The sequence below is a fragment of the Populus nigra genome, chromosome 10, assembly GCF_951802175.1.
Source record: "Populus nigra chromosome 10, ddPopNigr1.1, whole genome shotgun sequence".
NCBI classification, from domain to species: Eukaryota; Viridiplantae; Streptophyta; class Magnoliopsida; order Malpighiales; family Salicaceae; genus Populus; species Populus nigra.
In genome coordinates this window covers 15,557,439-15,580,415 of record NC_084861.1, presented here as the reverse complement: position 1 = coordinate 15,580,415, position 22,977 = coordinate 15,557,439, and the positions used below count along the sequence as shown (strand labels likewise).

Sequence of the window (22,977 nt, the reverse complement as noted above, 5' to 3'; positions counted from 1 at the left end):
AATGCAACGGATGTTATATGACCAGATGTAATACTTAAATATTAATGATTAGCTTAAAAATAATGCAATTTAGCTATGATTTAAAATAATTCCCTGTTAATTAAATAATGGAGCTGTTATTTCCCGATTATTAACCGCCAGAAAAATTCCCTGCAATTTAGCTATGATTTAAAATAATTCCCTGTTATTTCCCGATTAAAATAATTCCCCTGTTATTTCCCGATTATTGAGTCCATATGGAAATAAAGGAGCTGATCAAGTCCAAGAACAGGGAGCACAGGGTGTGGTTGATTAAGGGGTAAGATGACCACTGGACAAAACACGAATAGGACAACCCATGAACGAATTTTCTTGATTATTGATTCATACTTGACGGACTAAATGAATGAAACAATTTGAGAAAACAAATTACACATCGTTATGTCTGCACACTTGATCCGAGAGAATCTTCAAGGAAAAAAAAAGAGGAAAAACTAGTTGACAGCACTGCAAATCCTCCGTATCTGCCCGGCAGATCCAGTGAGAAGACCTATATCTCCCATTTTGATCATGGCAGATCCAAAATCTGATTTGAATCTTGCAGGGTTCCTGCTGTATTCAGAGACAATGCTGTCCGTGGAGCCTCCATTGAAAAGCACTTGATCTGATTGAAGGAGACCCTTGTTTTGCATCAAATTCTTGAAGTAACTGTTGTCGAATGAATTGGGAGTGACCAAATCGAGCGGGGCTAAGGTTGAGTCGCTGCCAACACGTGGACAACGCCTCCTGCGCGTGCTAGCGAATCCGGCATCGATATTGCTGTGATTGTATATCCTTTCACGGAAAGTGAAGCATTGAGCTTGTCCGAGAGTATGTGAACCTGACAAGGCAACCATGTCCCTTGCAGTAAGGCCTTTCTTTTGGAAGCGAGAAATAAGACTCTCCAGGCTTTCAAAGAATGCAGGTAACTCTGCGTTGGCTAAAGTTCGACTTGCTGTAGTTGAATCTCTTCTTCCAAGCTTCACCGCGTAAGATGGGCCACCCACCTGAGACATTTTTTTCATAAGAATCATAAACAACAAGTCCTGGTTTTGCAGCTTGCAATACCAACAGCAATAAAGAGATGGATTTATATATACTCACATAAGCAGACGCATCTCTCGCTGCAACAGCAATGATATCTGCACATGATACTACTCCGGGACAGATCTTCTCAACTTCAGTTTTTGCTTTGTCTATTACATTATAACCTCTAGCAGAGTTAAGGTTGCCGAGGGCAGTCTTTTCACTCTGGATAGAGGTAGTCTCGTCTAGTAAGATCGAGGCATCACAACCCTGCAAAACCAAGGAATAACTCATAAGTACACCGGCTCCAAGATAATACATAATCAGAGAGGAGCAATGTGGCTGCCAAAAGTAGTTGCAAAAGTACCTGGACAAAGCAATCGTGAAAGTGTAAGCGGATGAGAGACGCAGCCATTCTCCTGTCGCTCGCAATTGCACTTCTGATAGCAGTTCGGATCGCGCTAAGCGCATTAGGACAGGAGCTGTCGTAAAATGCAGGGGAGAGATGTGCTTGGCATGCTGTGTTCAGCAAGAACAGCATGAACATGAAAGAAGCTGCTACTCCTGCTTTTGCTGCCATTTCTTTTAGTCGTCTAAGTGCAAGACTAATTTTTACTCTCACAAAATTAATCTATAGCTTTTGCAAATTAATCCAGTTGATTAACACAAGCTGTTATCAAATATAGAATTGAGAGAAGGGATAGAAGATGAAGAAGAATGCATGGGAGCTCATCCTTTTATAGATGGATGATGAAGCACACTCGTATAACGCGTTCAATTTTTTTATGACTGCATGCCATCATTAGGTAACCCGTCTTTGTTCTTACCAATTCAACTAGAGAATCATTCTATCCTTCAATTCACTATTAAAAAATCCCTTTTTCTCTGCACCCAACGCTGCCTTTTTCTGGCGGTGAATATAATATGGGACGACGATGTGCTACATGGAAACATCCTTGTTTTCTAGTACGTTGGTCAAGTGTCTTATTCAGTCCTTTATGAGGGATATGCGTTGATTTTGTACGTACAACACATACGTTTTCAATCATGAGACAATTAGAAAATTTCAAAGACAAGCATTGACGAATTCTATAGGGATAATTATCCAAAGAGATGATTACCCATACAATTTTCGGAAAGATTTATTTGTGAGAGCTCACTGGTTTCGTCGTGGTAAGAAGACAAATTCTTTATTTTCTTAAAGAAAATATGATTTTATCTATGATGATAAAATAAAGTGACATTAAATAGAATTATTCTACAACCACCTTGCAGACGTAAATTCTTTACTCTTACATGTCATTTGGTATTATGAAATTATAAAGAGGTGATCGAAATAAGTTTTCAAAACAAACGGGAGTGTTACATTTTTTAAACAATAGATTGTATTTTTTTGTTATAAAAAATAGCATTATTTTAAAACTTAATCTTTTCTAACAGGTTGACTCGAGACTCAAGTGATTAGACACCTCATCCGGGATGATTTCTTACAAAAATAAAAAGTTAACCAGATTAACCAGCGATCTAATCAATCATAAAACATCTGGTCAAAATTTATTAACTCTTTCATTTTTTTTTATTTTTTTTCAAATTTTATTTTAAAATTGATGTTGTTTTGATATTTTTTAAAAAAAATATGGTCAACTTGAGGCAACGTAATTTAATCTGTGATCTAATAAGACTTGTCCTGGGTTAACTTTAGATCGGGTTTTAAAAGTAAAAAAAAAAGCAGTTCTAAAAACAAATAATTGATCAAATGTGGAGGCTGGCGATGTTTCTAAATCATAATTAAATTATATAAGTTTTCAACCAAGCATTAATTTCTATATGGATGTGGTCATAGTCCATAATTTTCAAATACGTCGAAGGAAGCATACTAACTAAACCAGCTGTAATATCAGGCCAAATTAATTACTCTATAATTCATCGATTTCAAGTGGCAAGTTTTCCTTTCCTGGCTGCATGGTGGTAATATACTCATTCACATTTCCTTTTCTGCTTGGTGGCACCGCGTAGCTTTACCAAATCCTCAATTTCCAGGCTGATGAGAGAAAGATGCAGGCCACCTTTTTGTTTCGTTTCCTGAAATTTTTTTTGTTTTACCAAACATGGCCTTACAACAAAATAAAAATAAATACCAATAAAAATATCTTTTTGTGTATTGTATACAATCAAATCTCTCGAAAAAAAAAATCATATCTTGTTTAAAAAATAAAATAAATGATATGTTTTATTTTTTAGCATGCATTTTGAATTTAATAACTAATTTACTAAATCCTTGAAAATTTGATCAATATTTTAATAACTTATAAAATTTTAATTCATGAGAATTAATGGTTAATATTCTGGTATAAATGTTAGACTTACAAGTAGGCTGTTTTGTAAATATCAAGAGTTGACTAGAAAATTCTCAGAATTATTATGAATATTCACTAATTTTAATGAGAAATATTTTTCACCACAACACACAAGTTGTGGAAAACCCTTTCGCTTTCCAAGGCGGGTGAACCATGTCAGGACACCTACATGGATCATCTCCTTATAAAGAATTCACTTAGACACACGGGTCCATGCACAAATTCTCCGATATAAACAGGAGCGCCTCCCTTTCAAATATCTTGGCCTTCCCATTGGGGCAAGCTCTTGTAGAACTTTGATGTGGAAGCCTATTCTAAATAATATCAGTGCTAGGTTGGCTTCGTGGAAAGGCAGACTATTATCTATTCGGGGTAGGTTGTGCTTAATCAAATCTGTCCTAAGTAATCTACCCATTTACTTTCTCTCTTTGTTTCCTATGCCTGTGGCAATTGCAGCATCCATTGAAAAGAAATTCAGATTCTTCTTGTGGTCAGGCAAAGAGGGAGGTAAGAAAATATGCAATGTTAGCTGGTCAACTATTTCTCTTCCAAAATATGCTGGTGGTCTTGGGATCGGCTCTCTAAGGGACAAAAATAAAGCTTTGTTGTTCAAATGGCTATGGAGGTTTGGTTCGGAGGAGTCGAGCATGTGGAAAGATGTGATTAACAGCATATATAACTCTACATGCTCCACAATTATTCCGAAATATCCTATTTCAGGAACTGGAAGCACTTGGTCTCGTATTATTAATCATTGTGTTATAGATAACAGTCTGCAAGACATTGTGAATCATCAATCTATGGTGCTAGTTGGAAATGGAAAGAGGATTAAATTCTGGCTTGATGATTGGACATCTACTGGTAGCTTGGCAGATCAGTTTCCTGCACTTTTCCGGTTAACCAATGATAAAGAAGCAAGCCTTGATAAGATGGGGATGTGGGATGGTCATGCTTAGTTCTGGTTATTCACCTGGATTAGACCCTTGCGAGGTAGAAACTCTGGTCTTCTAGACCAAATGATTGTTATTCTTTCGAGAGTGCATCTGGACAAAGATGCAGAAGATAGATTAGTTTGGAAAGCAAACCCCTCTGGTAGATTCTCAATCAAATCTCTATGTGAGCTGTTAAGTCCCAAACCCCTTATAGACACTAGCTTCTCTTTTACTAGGATTTGGAGAGGAATCGTCCCTCCTAAAGTTGAAGTATTCTGCTGGATGGCTATTATAAAGAAAATTAACACTCGTAGTATGTTGGTCAGAAGAGGTATATTGGACATCTCCACTGCTGCTTGTCCCATTTGCTTAGATGAGGAAGAATCGGTAGATCATATCCTTCTACATTGTCACAAACATTGGATAGTTTGGTCTAAAATAATCAATTGGTGGGGCTTATCGTGGTGTTGCCCATAGAACTTGGTAGCCCTTTTCTCTCAGTGGGATTCTTTGGTTTATGGAAAATTTCAGAAAAAAGCTTGGTCGATGCTGTTCTTTTTAGTGACATGGTCTTTTTGGCTTCACCGTAATGATGTGATATTCAAGCAGTCAATCCCGAATTATGATACTCTGTTTTTCCTTATTATTACTCGTCTCTGCTTATGGCTAAAGGCTATAGAACCTGATTTCTCTTATTAAGCTACAGATTTAATAAGGTCAGCGGAAAGGTTGTTACGATGGACTAATTATAAAAAACAAAGGGCAGTTGTTGTGTGGTCTCCCCCTATCACTAATAGCTTAAAATGGAATGTGGATGGCTCCTCTCTTGGGAAGTCGGGCCCCTCAGGTATAGGTGGAGTTTTGCGTAATCATAATGGGATTCTTCTTGGTATTTTTTCCATGTCATCTGGGATTTTAGACTCCAATGTAGCCAAGCTGAAAGCGGTTGTCAAAGCTATTGAATTATCGGCCACTAATTGCCAACTGCACCATAAACACATTATTATTGAATCTGACTCTGCCAATGTCATTAGATGGATGAATAATCCTTATAATAGGTCGTGGCTACATCATAATCTTTTCTCCTCTATTCAGAGATTAGCTTCATGCTTTGGTTCAATAACATTCACTCATTCTTTTCGTGAGAGTAATCACATGGCAGATCACATGGCTAAACAGGGAGTGTTTAGAAACACTGAATTTGTCGCTTGGCTCTAAATTTTGCTTGATATGCGGGTTTCGTTTTCTTTCAAATCTGGATCAAGGTGAAATTCTCTTAGCAATGCTTCTTGGTGTGGCATCAATTCCGCGTATTTTAGCTGTTTTTGTGTTGTTTTTGCTTCATTTCTGCTTCTTTTAGCTGCTATTTGTATTTTTGTTTCTTGGTTTGTTGACAATTTTTTCCATAGTTATGATAATCTTGAGCTGTAAGCAGATTTCGTATGTTTTCTATGTCCTCCCCGCCAGATCTTGGCGTTTTCTAATACAATATTATACTTCTAAAAAAAAACAGACACACGGGTCCATAATAAATTCGAAAAGCAAGATTTAGTCACACGAATAAATCTTCATTCTAAGTCCAATAGACAAATCACCGGTTAGAAATTCATCAAAATCTTTAAACTAAATTCACACTACATAATGCAATTTATCTTAGATAGGATGCGCGCGGATTTTTTCCTAATAGTACCGAGGAAGAAGGAACCGGCAAGCATACTCACTAACCAGCTGTAATATCAGGCCAAATTACTCTATAATTCATCGATTTCAAGTGGCAAGTTTTCCTTTCTTGGCTACATGGTGGTAATATACTCATTGACATTTCCTTTTCTGCTTGGTGGCACCGCGTAGCTTACCAAATCCTCAATTTCCAGGCTGATGTGAGAAAGAAGCAGGCCACCTTTTGTTTCGTTTACTTTAGTATATAAGGATTTTTTTAGAAAAAAAAATAGACCATTAATGCAGTATATATCTTTTCTAGACAGGGATGACAATTTCACTCAATATGCATGATCGCTATCCTAAACCTATTTATATCTAGAAATTGAAGTTTTGTACTTAAACAGTCCATATTTCATCGATTTCAAATTACTCTATATTTCATCGATTTCAAGTGACAAGTTTTCCTTTCTGGACTGCATGGTGGCATTTTAAATGAAGGAGCAACAAGCGTAGGATTTTAGTGGAGTGGAAGTCAAAGAGATTCCTTTCAGATGTGATTTGGGGGGAAAAAAGGCTTTGGGTGATATAAATCGCTTTCTGACTCTGACTTTTCAACGCGGCATAAATAATAAAATAATGATGCTTGTTTTGATGGACAAACGGACAATTGCGACGAAGCACAAATTCCTGCTTCTGGCTATCTAAAGTTATAATTTAGTAAAAGACCGCAGCTGTGAGCAACTAATTGCTCTAAAAAAAAATACCAAAGCAGCATCATTAGATTACTATTCCATAGGATTTCATGCAGACAAAATAATTAATTAATGGGTCTGGACAAGAAGTGTAAGAAAAAAGTTAATGAATGGCATGCAGGCATCAAATTAGAAAAGTTTCAACGCGTTCTGGCCTTACAGTTCTTACCAAGACAAATCTTGATTAATGTGCTTGATCAGCGTCTATAAATAGATGAGCTCCCATGCATTCTTCTCCATCTTCTATCTCAATTCTCTCAGTCATCCAACAGCTTTGGTAACAGCACTTGCAGACTTAGCTATACACTTGCACTAGCGCGCTAAAAACTTTAGTTTCTCCAACTCAAAACATATAAAATGGCATCAAAAGCAGGAGCAGCAGCTTCTTTCATGTTCATGCTGTTCTTGCTGAACACAGCATGCCAGGCACAACTCTCCCCTGCATTTTACGACAGCTCCTGTCCTAATGCGCTTAGCGCGATCCGAACGGCAATCAGAAGTGCAATTGCGAGCGACAGGAGAATGGCTGCGTCTCTCATCCGCTTACACTTTCACGATTGCTTTGTCCAGGTACTTTTGCAACTACTTTTGGCAGCCACACTGCTCCTCTCTGATTATGTATTATCTTGGAGCCAGTGTACTTATGAGTTGTTCCTTGGTTTTGCAGGGATGCCTCCATCTTACTGGACGAGACTCCCTCTATCCAGAGTGAAAAGACTGCCCTCGGCAACCTTAACTCTGCTAGAGGTTATAATGTAATAGACAAAGCAAAAACTGAAGTTGAGAAGATCTGTCCCGGAGTAGTATCATGTGCAGATATCATTGCTGTTGCAGCGAGAGATGCGTCTGCTTATGTGAGTATATATAAATCCATCTCTTTATTGCTGTTGGTATTGCAAGCTGCAAAACCATGGACTTGTTGTTTATGATTCTTATGAAAAAATTTCACAGGTGGGTGGCCCATCCTACGCGGTGAAGCTTGGAAGGAGAGATTCAACTACAGCAAGTCGAACTTTAGCCAACGCAGAGTTACCTGCCTTCTTTGAAAGCCTGGAGAGTCTTATTTCTCGCTTCCAAAAGAAAGGCCTTACTGTAAGGGACATGGTTGCCTTGTCAGGTTCGCATACTCTCGGACACGCTCAATGCTTCACTTTCCGTGAAAGGATATACAATCACAGCAATATCGATGCCGGATTCGCTAGCACCCGCAGGAGGCGATGTCCACGTGTTGGCAGCGACGCAACCTTAGCCCCGCTCGATTTGGTCACTCCCAATTCTTTCGACAACAATTACTTCAAGAATCTGATGCAAAACAAGGGTCTCCTTCAATCAGATCAAGTGCTTTTCAATGGAGGCTCCACGGACAGCATTGTCTCTGAATACAGCAGGAACCCTGCAAGATTCAAATCAGATTTTGGATCTGCCATGATCAAAATGGGAGATATAGGTCTTCTCACTGGATCTTCCGGGCAGATAAGGAGGATTTGCAGTGCTGTCAACTAGTTTTTCCTTTCTTTTTTTCCTTGAAGATTCTCTCGGATCAAGTGTGCAGACATAACGATGTGTTATTTTTTTCTCAAATTGTTTCATTCATTTAGTCCGTCAAGTATAAATTAATAATCAACAAAATTCGTTCATGAGTTATCCTATTCGTGTTTTGTTCACTGGTCATCGTACCCTTCATCAACCATACCCTGTGCTCCGTGTTCTTGTTAGAATTATGAGATTCTGCTTGAGAAAGATAGAGTTAAGTGCAGTTATGTTATTTGAATTTTATGTAATCGTTTTTTTTCTTCAGGATTTGCACAGGAACTTTCTGCTGAGTTTGTTATTTCAATTCCAATAATCTCTCAAGTTTGTTGAGAGTTTCAATCCATTACAAGTTCTATGTAAGTCTATATATAAACATTCGAAATTAATGAAATATTATTGATCTTTCTACTCAACTCTCTCTGCTATTCTGTAGTTTCTGCAAACTTAAAATTTCTATCAGTGGTATCAGAGCTTTATATCCTACGGGCTGTGAGGTAAGTATTGTGAGTGACAAACACAGAGAGGGTGAGCAGAAATACTAGTGAGTTATTTTCCTTCTATTTCAATGACTATTTCAAGTAATATAGCATCTGCAATTCCAATGTTTAGTAGTGAACTTTATCATATTTGGGATGTCAAAATGAGATTTTATCTAAGATCTCAAGGCTTGTGGAATGTTGTGGTGATTGATTCTGATCCACCACCATTGAATGCAAATCCCACAATCGCTCAAATGAAAGCACATGAAGAAGAAAAACTCAAGAAGGACAAAGCCATTACTTGCCTACATTCTGGACTTGCAGATCATATTTTCACCAAAATAATGAATCTGGAAACACCAAAACAAGTATGGGAGAAGCTCCAAATTGAATTTGAAGGGAGCAACATAGTCAAAGCAGTTAATCTTCTTGCATTTAAAAGGGAATTTGAGTTGATGAAGATGAAAGACAATGAATCTTTCAAAGATTATTTTGGCAGATTAATGGATGTTGTAAATCAAATGAGACTTCTTGGAAATACATTTGAAGATCATAAGGTAGTAGAAAAACTTATGATGTCAGTCCCACAAAAGTTTGAAGCCAAAATCTCTGCAATAGAAGAATCTTGTGATTTGCAAAATCTCACTATTGCAGAGTTAATTAGCAAACTATATGTACAGGAGCAAAGGGTTCATATGAGAGATGATGAGGCTGTTGAAGGGGCTTTCCAAGCAAACAATAAGGGAAGGAGTGTTGGTAACCTGCCAAGAAAAAAACTTATCAAGTTTTCTAAAGGAAAAACAAGTATACCTTCAAGAAGACAGATTTTCTTACCGTTTCCTTATTGCAGAAGAACTAACCATGCTGAGAAAGATTGTTGGTGTAAACCTTCTCTCCAGTGTATGTTCTGTAATAATCTTGGCCATAGTGAGAAATTTTACAGAATCAAGAAGAAACAATCTCAGCAGCAAATACAACAACAAGCAAATGTTTTTGAAGAAGGCAAAGATGATGAGGAGCATCTGTTTATGGCATCACAAGCTAGCAATACTTCTGAGCTAAATACATGGCTTATAGACAGTGGCTGCACTAGTCACATGTCTAAGTTTCTGTCAATCTTTTCTTCTATTGACAGATCAGTTCAACCAAAAATCAAGCTGGGAAATGGAGATATTGTGCAGGCTAAGGGAAAAGGCACTGTTACGGTCAGCACAAATAGAGGTACTAAAACCATCACAAATGTTCTTTACATTCCAGAACTAGATCAAAATCTCCTTAGTGTTGCACAGATGCTTAGGAATGGTTATGAAGTCTCTTTTAAAGAGAAATTTTGCTTTATCATTGATTCACATAATTCAGAGATAACAAAAATCAAAATGGATGGTAATAGCTTCTATTTGAAGCTTGATGCTGTTAAAGGACATGTGTTTAGTGCTAAGATTGATGAAAGCATTCTTTGGCACAAAAGATTTGGTCATTACAATCTCAATTCATTAAAGTTGCTGTATGATACTGGAATGGTAAAAAACATGTCTGAAATTTATGTTACTGCTCATACATGTGGAAGCTGTGAACTGGGAAAGCAACACCGACAACCATTTCCCAAAGGTATATCTAAAAGAGCAACTCACAAGCTGGAGTTAGTCCACTCAGACATATGTGAACCAATGAGCACAACCTCCTTAAGCAATAATATGTACTTTATATTGTTCATTGATGACTTCAATAGAATGACTTGGGTTTATTTTCTGAAAACCAAGTCGCAAGCACTATTAATGTTCAAAAATTTCAAGAGCATGGCTGAAACTCAAAGTGGACAGAAGATCAAGGTGTTGAGAACTGATAATGGAGGAGAGTATATTTTGAAGAGTTCAATGCCTTTTGTTTAGAAGCTGTGATTGTACACCAACTGACAATTCCATACTCTCCACAGTATAATGGAGTTTCTAAAAGGAATAACAGAATCGTGATGGAGATGTCCAGATGTATCTTGTTTGAAAAGAAGTTGCCAAGGTTTTTTTGGGCTGAAGCAGTAAATACTTCAGTATATTTGCTTAATAGACTTCCAACTAAGTCTGTTCAAAGCAAAACACCATTGGAAGCATGGTCTGGTGTCCGGCCTACTGCCAAACATCTCAAAATGTTTGCATCATTGTGCTACTTTCTTGTACCATCTGCCAAAAAAGGGAAACTGGATGAAAGAGCAGAGAAAGGAATTCTGGTGGGATATGCGACAGAATCAAAAGGCTACAGAATTTTCAATCTGAATGCAGCTAAAATTCAGGTCAGCAGAGATGTGTATTTTGATGAGAATTCTTGCTGGAATTGGGACTTAAAAGGAGTTGATCAGAATATAATAGCTACACTTGAACCAGCAGTAAGAAGTATTGGTGTTGAAGTTCAACAAGACATTGATGCAACTTCAGATACAGCAATACTTAAGGTTAGGCCATTGTCTGATGTGTATGAAAGATATAATCTTGTACATGCTGAGCCTACAAATTATACTGAAGCTGCAGGAGTTCTAGCTTGGATTGAAGCAATGAAACCAGAAATTGATTCCATTGAAAGAAATGGGACTTGGAGATTGACTGAACTTCCTAAAGATAAAAGGAAATTGGAGTGAAGTGGGTCTTCAGAACCAAATTCAATCCAGATGGTTCAATCTTCAAACACAAGGCTAGATTGGTTATTAAAGGCTTTGCTCAAGTTGCTGGAGTGGATTATGGAGATACTTTTGCACCAGTAGCTAGGCATGACACTATAAGACTCCTACTTGCTCTTGCGGAACAAAAAGGATGGAGAGTATATCATTTAGATGTTAAGTCTACTTTTCTAAATGGAATACTTCTTGAAGAAATTTATGTTCAGCAACCAGAAGGCTTTGTAGTTGCTGGTAATGAACACAAAGTATACAAGCTACACAAGGCTCTTTATGGCTTGAAGCAAACACCAAGGGCCTGGTACAGCAGAATTGACACTCATTTGATTCAACTGAGATTCAAGAGAAGTGAAAATAAAGCTACTTTGTATCTGAAACAAGATGAAGATGGTCTGCAGCTGGTGATATCACTCTATGTAGATGACATGCTAGTTACTGGAAGCAATGCAAAGTTGCTAGAAAAGTTCAAAACAAAAATGCAAGATGTTTTTGAAATGTCTGATCTTGGCATTATGAACTACTTTCTTGGAATGGAAATACCTCAATGTAGTTCGGGTATTTTTGTTTCACAAAGGAAATAAGTTGTTGATATACTCAAGAAGTTTAAACTTGAGTCATGCAAAGCAGTAACAACTCCTTTGGCACAAAATGAGAAGATTTCAAAGAATGATGGTGAGAAACTTGAAGATCCCTCTGGATTTAGAAGTTTAGTGGGCAGTTTACTATACTTGACAGCAACTAGACCTGACTTGATGTTTCCAGCTGGTTTGCTGTCAAGTTTCATGAGCTCACCTAGCAATATTCACATAAGAATTGCTAAAAAGGTGCTAAAGTACATTAGAGGAACAGTTGATCTTGGCATCTGGTACTTGAAGACAGGAGGAGTAAAACTAATTGGTTATGCAGACAGTGACTGGGCAAGGAGTGTTGATGACATGAAAAGCACCTCTGGGTATGTTTTTAACAATGGTTAGGTGCAATCTGTTGGAATGCAAAGAAGCAAGATGTGGTGGCACAATCAACTGCAGAAACAGAGTATATCTCCATGGCAGCTGCTGCAAATCAAGCAATTTGGTTGAACAAGTTGCTTGCTGATTTGGGTCAAGATCAAAGCTAACCAATTGAGCTTTATTGTGACAACAAATCTGTTATTGCTATTGCTCTAAATCCGGTTCAACATGGCAGAACCAAGCATATCAATGTGAAATTTCATTCTATAAGAGAAGCTGAGAAGAATCTGCTTATAAAGCTACGCTATTGTCCAACTTGCTGATATAATGACTAAAGCTCTTCCTAGATCAAGGCTGGAATTTCTAAGGATGAAACTTGGTTTGTCCAAGGCAAGTCTCAAGGAGGAGTGTTAGAATTATGAGATTCTGCCTTGAGAAAGATAGAGTTAAGTGCAGTTATGTTATTTGAATTTTATGTAATCGTTTTTTTTTTCAGGATTTGCAGCAGGAACTTTCTGCTGAGTTTGTTATTTCAATTCCAATAATCTCTCAAGTTTGTTGAGAGTTTCAATCCATTACAAGTTCTATGTAAGTCTATATATAGACATTCAAAATTAATGAAATATTATTGATCTTTCTACTCAACTCTGCTCTTCTGTATCTATTTCTTCTATACTTAAAATTGTAGTTTCTGCAAACTTAAAATTTCTATCAGTTCTTGGGCTTGAGCGCTCCATTCCATGTACTCACTCATTGGGACTAATTTTGCCTCTATTATACAATTGGTTACACAAAAATAAAATTAATAAAATATGATTTAAATTAAATAGTAGAATGATTGTTTATAAAAAAAAAAACGTTTGTTCTAATTTGAGAAAAATCTTCAAATAAGTCTAGATGAACAAAGGGCCACTCAAAAATGAATTTATCACTTTCCGTCCTTCAATTTCTATTCTCTTTTCCAGCAATATTTGGTATTTATTTAGAACACGGAAAGTATGGAATGTGTCATCTCCCATATCCCTTTCTTCTTTGGTGGAACAACTTGTGGACTCTACTGTTATGTGCGGGTCATGCAGGGATGGATCCAGACTTAGCAAAGTACTGGTAGATAAAATAGTAGATTAACTTTGGTTTTTTGGGTTTGGGGATTCTGTAAAAGTACCATAGAAGTTCTTACAAGTCTAGGGGGCAGTTTGGAAACTTCTCAATTTTTGGAGGGTCAGGGTGGTTGCTAAACCTGGTCTAGTGGGGTGAACCGGAAAATCCAGGACTCAAAACCTTATCCCGACTGAATTTCTAGTTGAACGATGCTAGACACGTCCCGGTTTACTCAGGGTTGTACGGTTTAAAAGGGTGGTGATAGACTCAACTACCCCGAACATGCAAGTCAACTCTCCTTGCATCTTGACGTGGGTTCTTCTTTAAAGACAAGTTTTTTGTTTTTTTTTTTTAATCTTATGAATCAAGAAAATTGCCCCGGTGAATAAAACCCTGACACACTAATAAAAGAATAAAACAAAAAAAAGGAACAAACCAGATCTGAGGCTAACCCTGATGATACTCATAGATTAGTCAATGAACATATAACTTCATTTCTTTACTCACCAATGTCGAAGCCCTTCCCACAAACTTTGGCTCAATAGATCTTGGCACCAATAGTTTCTCTGATTCTTACCCCCCATTGTACACAGATTCTAACATGACGACAACAAACATTTCCCCATCTTCAATTGTTGTTGAAGTCCTAAGAGGTGATAACTATGATGATTGGAGTGCCTGCATGAAAAGCTACATGTTAGCTCAAGACCTTTGGGATTTTATTGAGCCTACTGTTCTTCAAGAAGGTGATCAAGAAGTTGACTCTAAGCCTATTGATCATCAAGAAGGTGACTCTAAGGCGTTGAGAAAAAAGAATGCTGCAGCTTTACATGCAATTCAAATTTCCTGTGCACCACACATACTTTCCAAGATTAGGAGCATCACTTCAGCCAAAGTTGCCTGGGATGCTCTAGCCAATTTGCAACGACAACATTCACCAAGCCACAAAGAGCAATCTGTTGAAGCAGAGCCAGCAGAAGATGATGAGTCACAAGGTTCAGGTATACCATGACCTCATTATCTTCCTTAATTTGTTAGATTTCCAATCACTTCGATCTCTTGATGTTAACACGGGAGAGAATAAAAACCTTGGCAGGAGCGGTGAGCAATGAAATGAATGGTCCCTTGCTAAAGCTGTACAAGTATGCCCATAATGGAGACTGGGATGCCATAAAAACCTATCTTAGCCGATACCCAAATGCAAAAAACGCCAAGATTAAACCCTATGGTAGAACTGCCCTTCATGTAGCAGCTTCTTCTGGAAATCTGAAAGTTGTGGAGGAGTTGGTGACGTTGATGTCAGTAAATGAATTGGCAATCAAAGATAATGAAGGCAACACAGCTCTTTCTATTGCTGCCATTGTTGGAATAAGAAAGATGGCAGAATGTTTGGTGAGCAAGAACAAAAACTTGGTTACCTTCGCAAATAGATATCAAAAGATCCCACTAGTTGAGGCATGTGTAGGAAGTCAAATGGATATGGTTCGTTATCTATACTCTGTTACTCCAATTGAATTTCTTTGTCGAGGCAATGTCGACCAAGGATCTCGCTTCCTAAAAAATGCTATTGGTGCTCAAATGCTTGGTAAGAGACTTTACCCATTAATTACTCATTTTCCCTTTTTTGTCTATTTTTTTCATGCTTTTTTCATGAATTTTCCCTTTCGAGTATATTATTATTTATTTCCTGTAATTTAATAAAAATAATTAATTACTATGGTTTTAAGAAATATATGAATAATCCTTTTGTTTTTAACTTAAAATCATTTTGTCAATTTCATGTGATTTTTTAATTATTTCTTCTTCTTCTTCTTCTTCTTCTTCTTCATTTAAATAATAGAAAAGGGAAGGAAAATCAGGTAAGATGGGAAAAGAAGGCAATAATAAATTGATACGAAACAAAATGACTTTTTAATAATTTCTTCTTCTTCTTTCTTGTTGCTTCTTATGCTATTGCAATACCAGATATTGCTTTTGATTTTCTGCATCGCTGCCCACATTTTGCTACTAGAACGGGTGAATTTTTTCTGAAGACGATCGGTTTGACTCATTTGTCTAACATGCCTGAAATATTTCCAAGTGCAAGTCGACTTGCATTTTGGCAGCAATGGATCTATTCATGTTAGTATCTCTTCCTTCGATTTTTCCTCCTCCCATTTCTCTTCATTTCCTCTGCCAATCTTTTTTACGTATATCGTTCTATATGTTTTTGGAGATTACCACACCGTCACAAAGAAAGAAAGCAAGGTTCTATTTGATATAATTTTTGTAAATTGATATGAGTTATTTTGTAATTTTTTACCCATAGAAAAATTGTAAATATATTTAGTTGGAAATAATTTTTGGTTTAAATCAAAATTTATTATAAAACTGAGTCAAAATTTTAATGTCATATAAAGTTTAGGAAAAAATTAAACTTTAATTTATGAATTTCAACTTATAATATATCTATTCTTTAAAAGAATTACTTTAAATTATTTTTATCAAACAAATTTCTAAAATAAAGTTATTTGAACCTTTTTTTTATAAATGATCTATAAAAAAACAACTACTTTTTAAATTATGATTCATGTTAAAAAATCAATTTTTTCATAAGTGATGTTAGGTAAACTTGAAGTTATATTCACTAAGATTGACTTGCATTCTAAAATCATGGCAGGTATTCCCATGCAATCAATTGCTACAACTGATGACAATGTTCGTATTAATATGCCTGATCAAAGCCTAAGTGAGTCGAAGAACATTATCCTCCAAGGTATTTGCACCAATCGCTCTCTGTTTTTGCTCATTATTTCACTTGCCAACACTGTAACACGTAAATGATAGTATACATAACTCATTATTATACATGTATGCTGCTTGTGATAGTTTCTCTAATTTGTTTTTGTCCAACTTTTCAGTGTCAAGCAAATTGCGTGGGTTTGCAATAAATCTCCTCGCATTCTTAGGTAAGCAAAATATATCTGACATCGCTTAATTTCTATCATCATTATCATGGTTTTATCTGATCATTCTTTAATGGTTGATCCAGGAATCAAGCAAATATACGATTTGAAGAAGATCCACATTTATTCAGATAAAATTCTACGGTGTATGTGTGAGCACATATCAACTCTGGATTATGAGGAATGCGACAAGGCAGATATAGAAGGAGCATTGCACAATGCTGTAGAGAATGGCATGGTTGAGTTTATTATTGAGGTGGTAAAAGCTTGTCCTCATGCAATGATTAGTGTAGATGGCAACGGAAGGAACCTATTTATGTCCTCGATTGCAAACAGGCAAGAAAAAGTGTTCAGCCTTTTCTATGGACTGGAAGCAGAAAAAGCACGATTTGTTTGCATCGAAGATTGCTCTGGAAATACAATGTTACATTTGGCAGCAAAACTATCACCTCCTTCTCAACTAGCTCGGATCTCTGGTGCAGCTCTACAGATGCAAAGAGAACTACAATGGTACAAGGTGAGCTTTCTACACTCAACATCTTTTAAAAAAAATGATTGAACCTGATTAAGACCTGATTGATTTGAATTTAGGCTACCCATTTACACATTTTCATTGTTATCCAAAAAGTATTAATTTCACTCGAATTCAAAAATCTTGATGCAGGAAGTGGAAAGCATTGTGGATCCTAGAGACAAGGATCATCGTAATAACAACAATCAGACAGCCAGGGAATTATTTACGTCTGACCATAAGGACTTGCTAGTGGAAGGAGAGCAATGGATGAAAGAAGCAGCAACTTCTTGTACAGTTGTGGGTGCTCTCATCATTACAATCATGTTTACTGTCGCATTTACTGTTCCCGGCGGCAACGATCAACAGACCGGCTATCCGGTTTTTAAAGACAAGGAATCTTTTACAGTTTTTATAGTAGCGGATGCAGTCTCTCTCTTTTCTTCATCAACATCAGTGTTGATGTTCTTAGGAATTCTTACGTCGCGATACGCAGAGGAAGATTTCCTTAAATCCTTGCCCACTAAGTTAATTATCGGCCTTTCCATGCTTTTCTTCTCTATTGCAGCCATGATGGTAACCTTCTGTTCTGCTCTTGTAATTATGTTGGATGGGAGACTGCAACTTATAATTCCAATTGTACTGCTTGCCTCTATCCCTGTAACTTTTTTCATGTTGTTGCAATTTCCCCTCCTAGTGGAGATTTTTGTATCCACATATGGACCAGGAATCTTCAACAGAAAAATGAAACGCTGGCACTGATTAATGGTTGCTATTTTGACTGCTGCATCTCTTTGTAAAAGGCTATATAAGCCTGCTGTTTGTGATGAATAAACAAGAGACTTCTCATTCAAGACTGTGTGCTGTAGTTTCTTCTGAGTCTTTTTCTACAAATGGAAGGTTAACCAATTCCTTCTTTTTCTCTGATCATGCATGTGGCCATGCATCTGAATTTAGCAACGGATAATTTCGTTGCTAAATTCAGTAACGGATTTGCAACGAATTACACATATATTATTTTTTTAATATTAGCAACGGATAATCTGTTGCAAAATTTACGTTGAATTTAGCAACGGATTTTCCGTTGCTAATTGAAAAAAAAATTAAAATGTTAATATAAAACTAAAATTATGTAGACCGTTGAATACATAAAATCTGAACCATTTATTTTCACTCTCTCCCCCCACACTGAAACACAGATCCAACAAAACCAATTACGGAAAATTAATTTACTTCCACTCTTCCAGTATCCTTCTTCGTCCCTAATAACATCGATTCCTAACTGTTCAAAAATCACCCTCTTCATCGATTTCATCTTTCTTTATCCGAAACTGTTCATCATCTTCGCATTCGTCTTCAACAACCCTATTTTTTTTCTTCATCTTCATCTTCTTCTCCTTCATCTTAATAGTTTCAATATTTCTCTGCAAACCAACAAAAACAGAGACCCATCATCATCACCACACCAGACCCATCATCATCACCATCGAACATCCTGTTTTACCCCTTCTCTGTAAACGGGTTAGGTTTTGCACTGTTTTCTTCGATAGCTCAGGTAATTAATTTATGGTTTTTGTTTTCTTTGTTGCAATTTAAGTTACACTAAACAGTTCTAACCTAACTTTCTCAATCTCATGTGTTATTTTGTCGTGTTGATCCATCTCCCTCACTTGTAACTGAAGAACACAAGTAAGAATTTTTTTTCCCGATACTTTGAATAATGGTTTTAGGCTATTAATTCGATAATATAAGGTTTATGAAATGTTTTTACCATGATTGATATCCTAATTATGCATGTTTAAGTGAAAATTTATGAAAACCCCCAAATTTATTTTTAGGGTTACGTTCATAAATTGAATGCTTTTATTCAACCTGATCAATGTTGGCAATTCTTGTGTCTGGAAGAGAGTAATTGATGGAAATTATGCATGTTTAATTGAAAATTTATCAAAACCCCTAATTTAATTTTTAACAATTAGTATTATTGATGTTGGGTGTTCTTTGATGCCTGCAAGTCTTTTTGTCCTCATGTGCGCAGACACCTAGGTGTTTTGAATGTATTCATATGCTTATATATATATATATAAGGAAACTTGCTTGTTGATGTTGTGTTTCGTTAATAAGATTGTTGTTTTATTTTTGTTTCTTCATTCATTATTTTTTTTTCTTGCTGTTTTACTTGTTATATATATAAGTAGCAGAATTGTGTAGTGAAAGAGGTTAGAATTCATGGTTGCCTCCTTGCTCATATAATTATTTTTAATATTAATTTATGCTGGTTATATATATTCTACAACTTTTAAAATATCCATAAATAAATAAATTAAAAGTCATTTTAATAAATAAATAAAAATTAATTTAATAAAAAATAATATAATCACCAACGGATTCTCCGTTGGTGATTGTAAGTGATGCATGAATCAGCAACGGAGAATCCGTTGCTGATTCACAAAACTAGCAACGGATTTATCCGTTGCTTAAATGAGCAACGGAGAATCCGTTGCTAGTTTTGCAACGGAATATCTGTTGCTTACAGTGAGCAACGGTTATCCGTTGCTGATTGTAAGCAATGGATTTTTCGTTGCTGCGAAATCAGCAACGAATAAATCCGTTGCTAAAAAATCAGCAACAACAAATCTGCATCAGATTTGTGCCATTGCTGATTTCGTTGCTAAATTGTTTTAGCAACGGATTTTAATGTTATTTGCAACGGAATAGTCCATTGCTAATTACTATATTTTTTAGTAGTGTGTGCGACCACAATTATCTTCCATTTCCAATCTTTGGGTGACAACAATACTGCAATCTTTTCTACAGCCTCTGCATTTCAGGCTAAAGTCTTTACATGAAGAGCTGCTTCACCAAAAGGAGTAGTTTTCGCATTTATTGCATCCGGATGATGGTTAAGAAATCTTTTCGTGGCATCCCGATTCCATTCATGTGCATGCTTATTAATTTCAGGCCATTGAGTATATTCGTTCTGAATGAGTCCTGCCAGAGTCATGCTATCATTTTAAGAGAAGAAACAGCATGGGCATGATTTTCATTAAAATTATCTGTAGTCTTAGTTATGTTTCAAAAGAAATTGAAAAGGCTAAAGGTGTTTGGAGGCTCAACAACAGGCGCAGCAGCATTGGTGTCTTCTAGAACAGCTTCTTGATCATCAGGCGAGCCTGTTTGTCTTGGCTTTTTACAATTTTCTTAATAAAAACTGCTCTCTAGTTTTATCAAAAAAAATTTAGATTTCTATCAGGAAGGGGTACAGAGGGCACCTCCTCTTACAATAAACAAAGACCTCCTTGCATGAAGGGCGACTAAGGCATTCTATACATTAACCCGGCCATTGTTAATTTTGCTGGCATCAAGCTGGAACATCGACCAGCTTGGGCATTTTCAAGCCCATTCTAGATGATTCTTGGAAAATTACCTACAGAAGGGAAAGGAAGAAGCACCTTGATCTAGATTGTTCCTCTTTACATGAACTGCCACCACACCATGTAAGTATTTCATGGGGTCTTCTTGTTGCTCTATTTTCTAGCTTTCATTCAATGATATCTTGGTTCTTGGCTTTCCATTTTTTTTCCCCACTCTTTAATAATGCAATGAGTTGCGTGAAGTAAGTTCAATCTCCTGAAAAAAAATTACATAGCATAAAGTTCTTACCACTAAATTAAATTAATGGAAATATTCGTGCATCGATTATTTACTTATTTATTGAAAATGATGGAAAAGAACGCAAAAAACACCAATTTCATACGGTATCGGTAGAAAAATACTTCCAAAACCACATTATGAAATACACTCTAACGTGATCCAGTTAAGTAACCCATCGATCTTGTATTGAAGAGGTTAGAGTAAGTATTACTTCTTTTTCATGTTTTGTTCATAAGCCTTCCCTTTCTTTAATTCCTCATCTCTTGTAAATTGGTGCTCGAAGACACTAAAACCTCATCTTTTTTGTTGCTGATTGTGCCTTTTCTTTTGGCTATTGCAATACCAGATATTGCTTTTGATTTCTGCATCGCCTCCCAAATTTGGCTACGACATTGGATGAAGTTCTGAAGTCGGACGCTTTGTTTGGTTTGTCTCTCCTGCCTCGAATATTTCCCAGTGACGGTCTACCTGCATTTTGGCAGCAATGGATTTTATTCATGTTAGTGTCTCTTCCCTCCATTTTTCCTCCTCAAATTTCTCTTTATTTCCTCTATTCAAAACGTATAATGTTCTATATGTTGGAGATTATCCCATCATTATTTACATGCATTTTAGAGAGAGAAAAAAAGTCATTTAACCCCCTCTTAGTTACATGTCATTACAGGTTGGATATTATTTTTTATCAAACATGTAGAACTTTTCAACGTATTTTTTATATAATATTTTTTAAAAAAAATAAATTCATGTTCACATTTAATTAAATAAATCAATAATTATTTATGTAAAAAGATTATTAATAATAAATAAAATTAAAATTAAAAATTTTAAGAAACATATATAAATCAAGATATTTAATATTACAATACATGTCATTTAACCGTTTGTGTATAATGAATTTTTTTTAAAATTAATTTTTTATTAAATCAAATAATAATAAAAAACGACACACATAAAATTAATTGTATAAAAGAAAAGGAAAAAAATGATATGAATGGCTGCACATATTAGAAATATTATCCTAAAATAATTTTTTTATTCTAAAAAATATATTTAACCTATATAAAATGAAAAAAAATATAGATGAATCATATTAATTTCTTAAAACTTAAATACATGTAATATAATTAAAAAGTAATTGCTACTAAAAAAAGGGTTAAATAAGCTATAAAATTCATAGAGTATTGTGTTAATTAAAATATAAATTTAAAAATTAATTAAAAAAATTAATCTAGGTATTGTCCGGCTTAGTCAGGCTAGTTAATTAACCCATTAGAAGAGCGTAAGAGCGCCGGCCTGCACGAGTAGACCCGGGCACAAGGTCCCTTAATTTTTAAAGAAAGTTGGTGGAACGATGACATGTCGTGTGCTAGATTTTGGCCAGAAAAACATGTTATATTATTTCTACATTAGAACATGTATCGTAGATCACATAGAACATCCGCATTTATTCGGATCAAATTAGACGGTGTATGTGTGAGGAACACGAAGGGGCAGATGTCCATGGAGCTTGCCACTAGGCAGAAAAGAATGGCATCGTTGAGTTCGTTATTCATGTGATTACAGCTTGTCGTCATGCAATGATTGGTGTAGCTGTAAGAAACCTATTTATGTCCTTTATATCATTAGAATATTCGAAGGGTGGTCAGGTTCTTTTTTAAAATATTTTTTATTTAAAAATATATTTAATTAATATTTTTTAATTTTTAAAAATTATTTTTATTACAAGGACATCAAAATATTTAAAAACATTTAAATAATATTAATTTTTAAATTTTTGAAAAACCGTGTTCGCAAACGGTCATGTCGGCAAGAAAAAGTGTTCAGCTTTTTTTATAGACTTGGAGGATGCAGAGCATGATTCGTTCTTTACCTCTGTGGATAGCTCACGAGATACAATGCTTCATTTGGCAGCAAAATTTAATTAAATGAAAAAAAGATATTCATAAAACTCTTTGTACTTTCTTTCTTTCTTTCTTTATTGTAAATTTAGCCAAAAAAATCATTAAATTAACTTACTCATCTAGTATTACATATCAATTAAATTTCAGAATAATCTATGATTTTGTTTTTGTTTTTATTTTTTTTTTATTTTTAACATCAACAAAATATAATTATTCATATCGTCCAATTAACACGGCATTACATTCACCATTAGATGATTAATTTTTCTACCAGTCCATTCAACAAGCACTATTGTCATCAGTCCAAAAATTAGTTCAACGTTTCACCCATACATCAGGCTACAAATCCCATTAACCAGGGAATTAATTCTTCATCTCGCCCATTTGCCAGGGCTCTAATTCCATTAAATTAGGAATTAGTTCAACAATTTACTCATTCACCAGGGTACTAATCCCATTAACCAAGGATTCAATTCCTGATCACGCCCAATCAC

At 35.7% G+C, this 22,977-nt stretch overlaps 4 protein-coding genes across 4 annotated transcripts in view; 3 read left to right on the top strand and 1 right to left on the bottom strand.

Annotated features, from left to right (window-relative positions):
- Nucleotides 1–20,083, top strand: part of LOC133705647 (uncharacterized) — a 63,909-nt gene extending 43,826 nt beyond the window's left edge. Inside the window, exon 8 of the mRNA XM_062130964.1 lies at nt 19,746–20,083. Within this exon, the coding sequence (XP_061986948.1) occupies nt 19,746–19,802 (57 nt within the window). The 3' untranslated portion in view covers nt 19,803–20,083. The remainder of the gene's footprint in view (nt 1–19,745) is intronic.
- LOC133706050 (lignin-forming anionic peroxidase-like) lies at nt 339–1,762 on the bottom strand. The gene is made up of 3 exons (XM_062131568.1): nt 1,412–1,762; nt 1,123–1,314; nt 339–1,025 (listed from the first exon to the last, which is right to left on the bottom strand). The coding sequence occupies exons 1-3, from the start codon at nt 1,622–1,624 to the stop codon at nt 474–476; spliced, it is 957 nt and encodes a 318-aa protein (XP_061987552.1). The 5' UTR covers nt 1,625–1,762; the 3' UTR covers nt 339–473.
- On the top strand, nt 7,067–8,306 carry LOC133706090 (lignin-forming anionic peroxidase-like). Its single transcript, XM_062131623.1, has 3 exons — nt 7,067–7,318; nt 7,411–7,601; nt 7,699–8,306. The coding sequence occupies exons 1-3, from the start codon at nt 7,105–7,107 to the stop codon at nt 8,248–8,250; spliced, it is 957 nt and encodes a 318-aa protein (XP_061987607.1). The 5' UTR covers nt 7,067–7,104; the 3' UTR covers nt 8,251–8,306.
- On the top strand, nt 16,653–17,782 carry LOC133706046 (uncharacterized). The gene is made up of 2 exons (XM_062131557.1): nt 16,653–16,934; nt 17,082–17,782. The coding sequence occupies exons 1-2, from the start codon at nt 16,653–16,655 to the stop codon at nt 17,688–17,690; spliced, it is 891 nt and encodes a 296-aa protein (XP_061987541.1). The 3' UTR covers nt 17,691–17,782.
- Nucleotides 20,084–22,977: the final 2,894 nt, after the last annotated feature.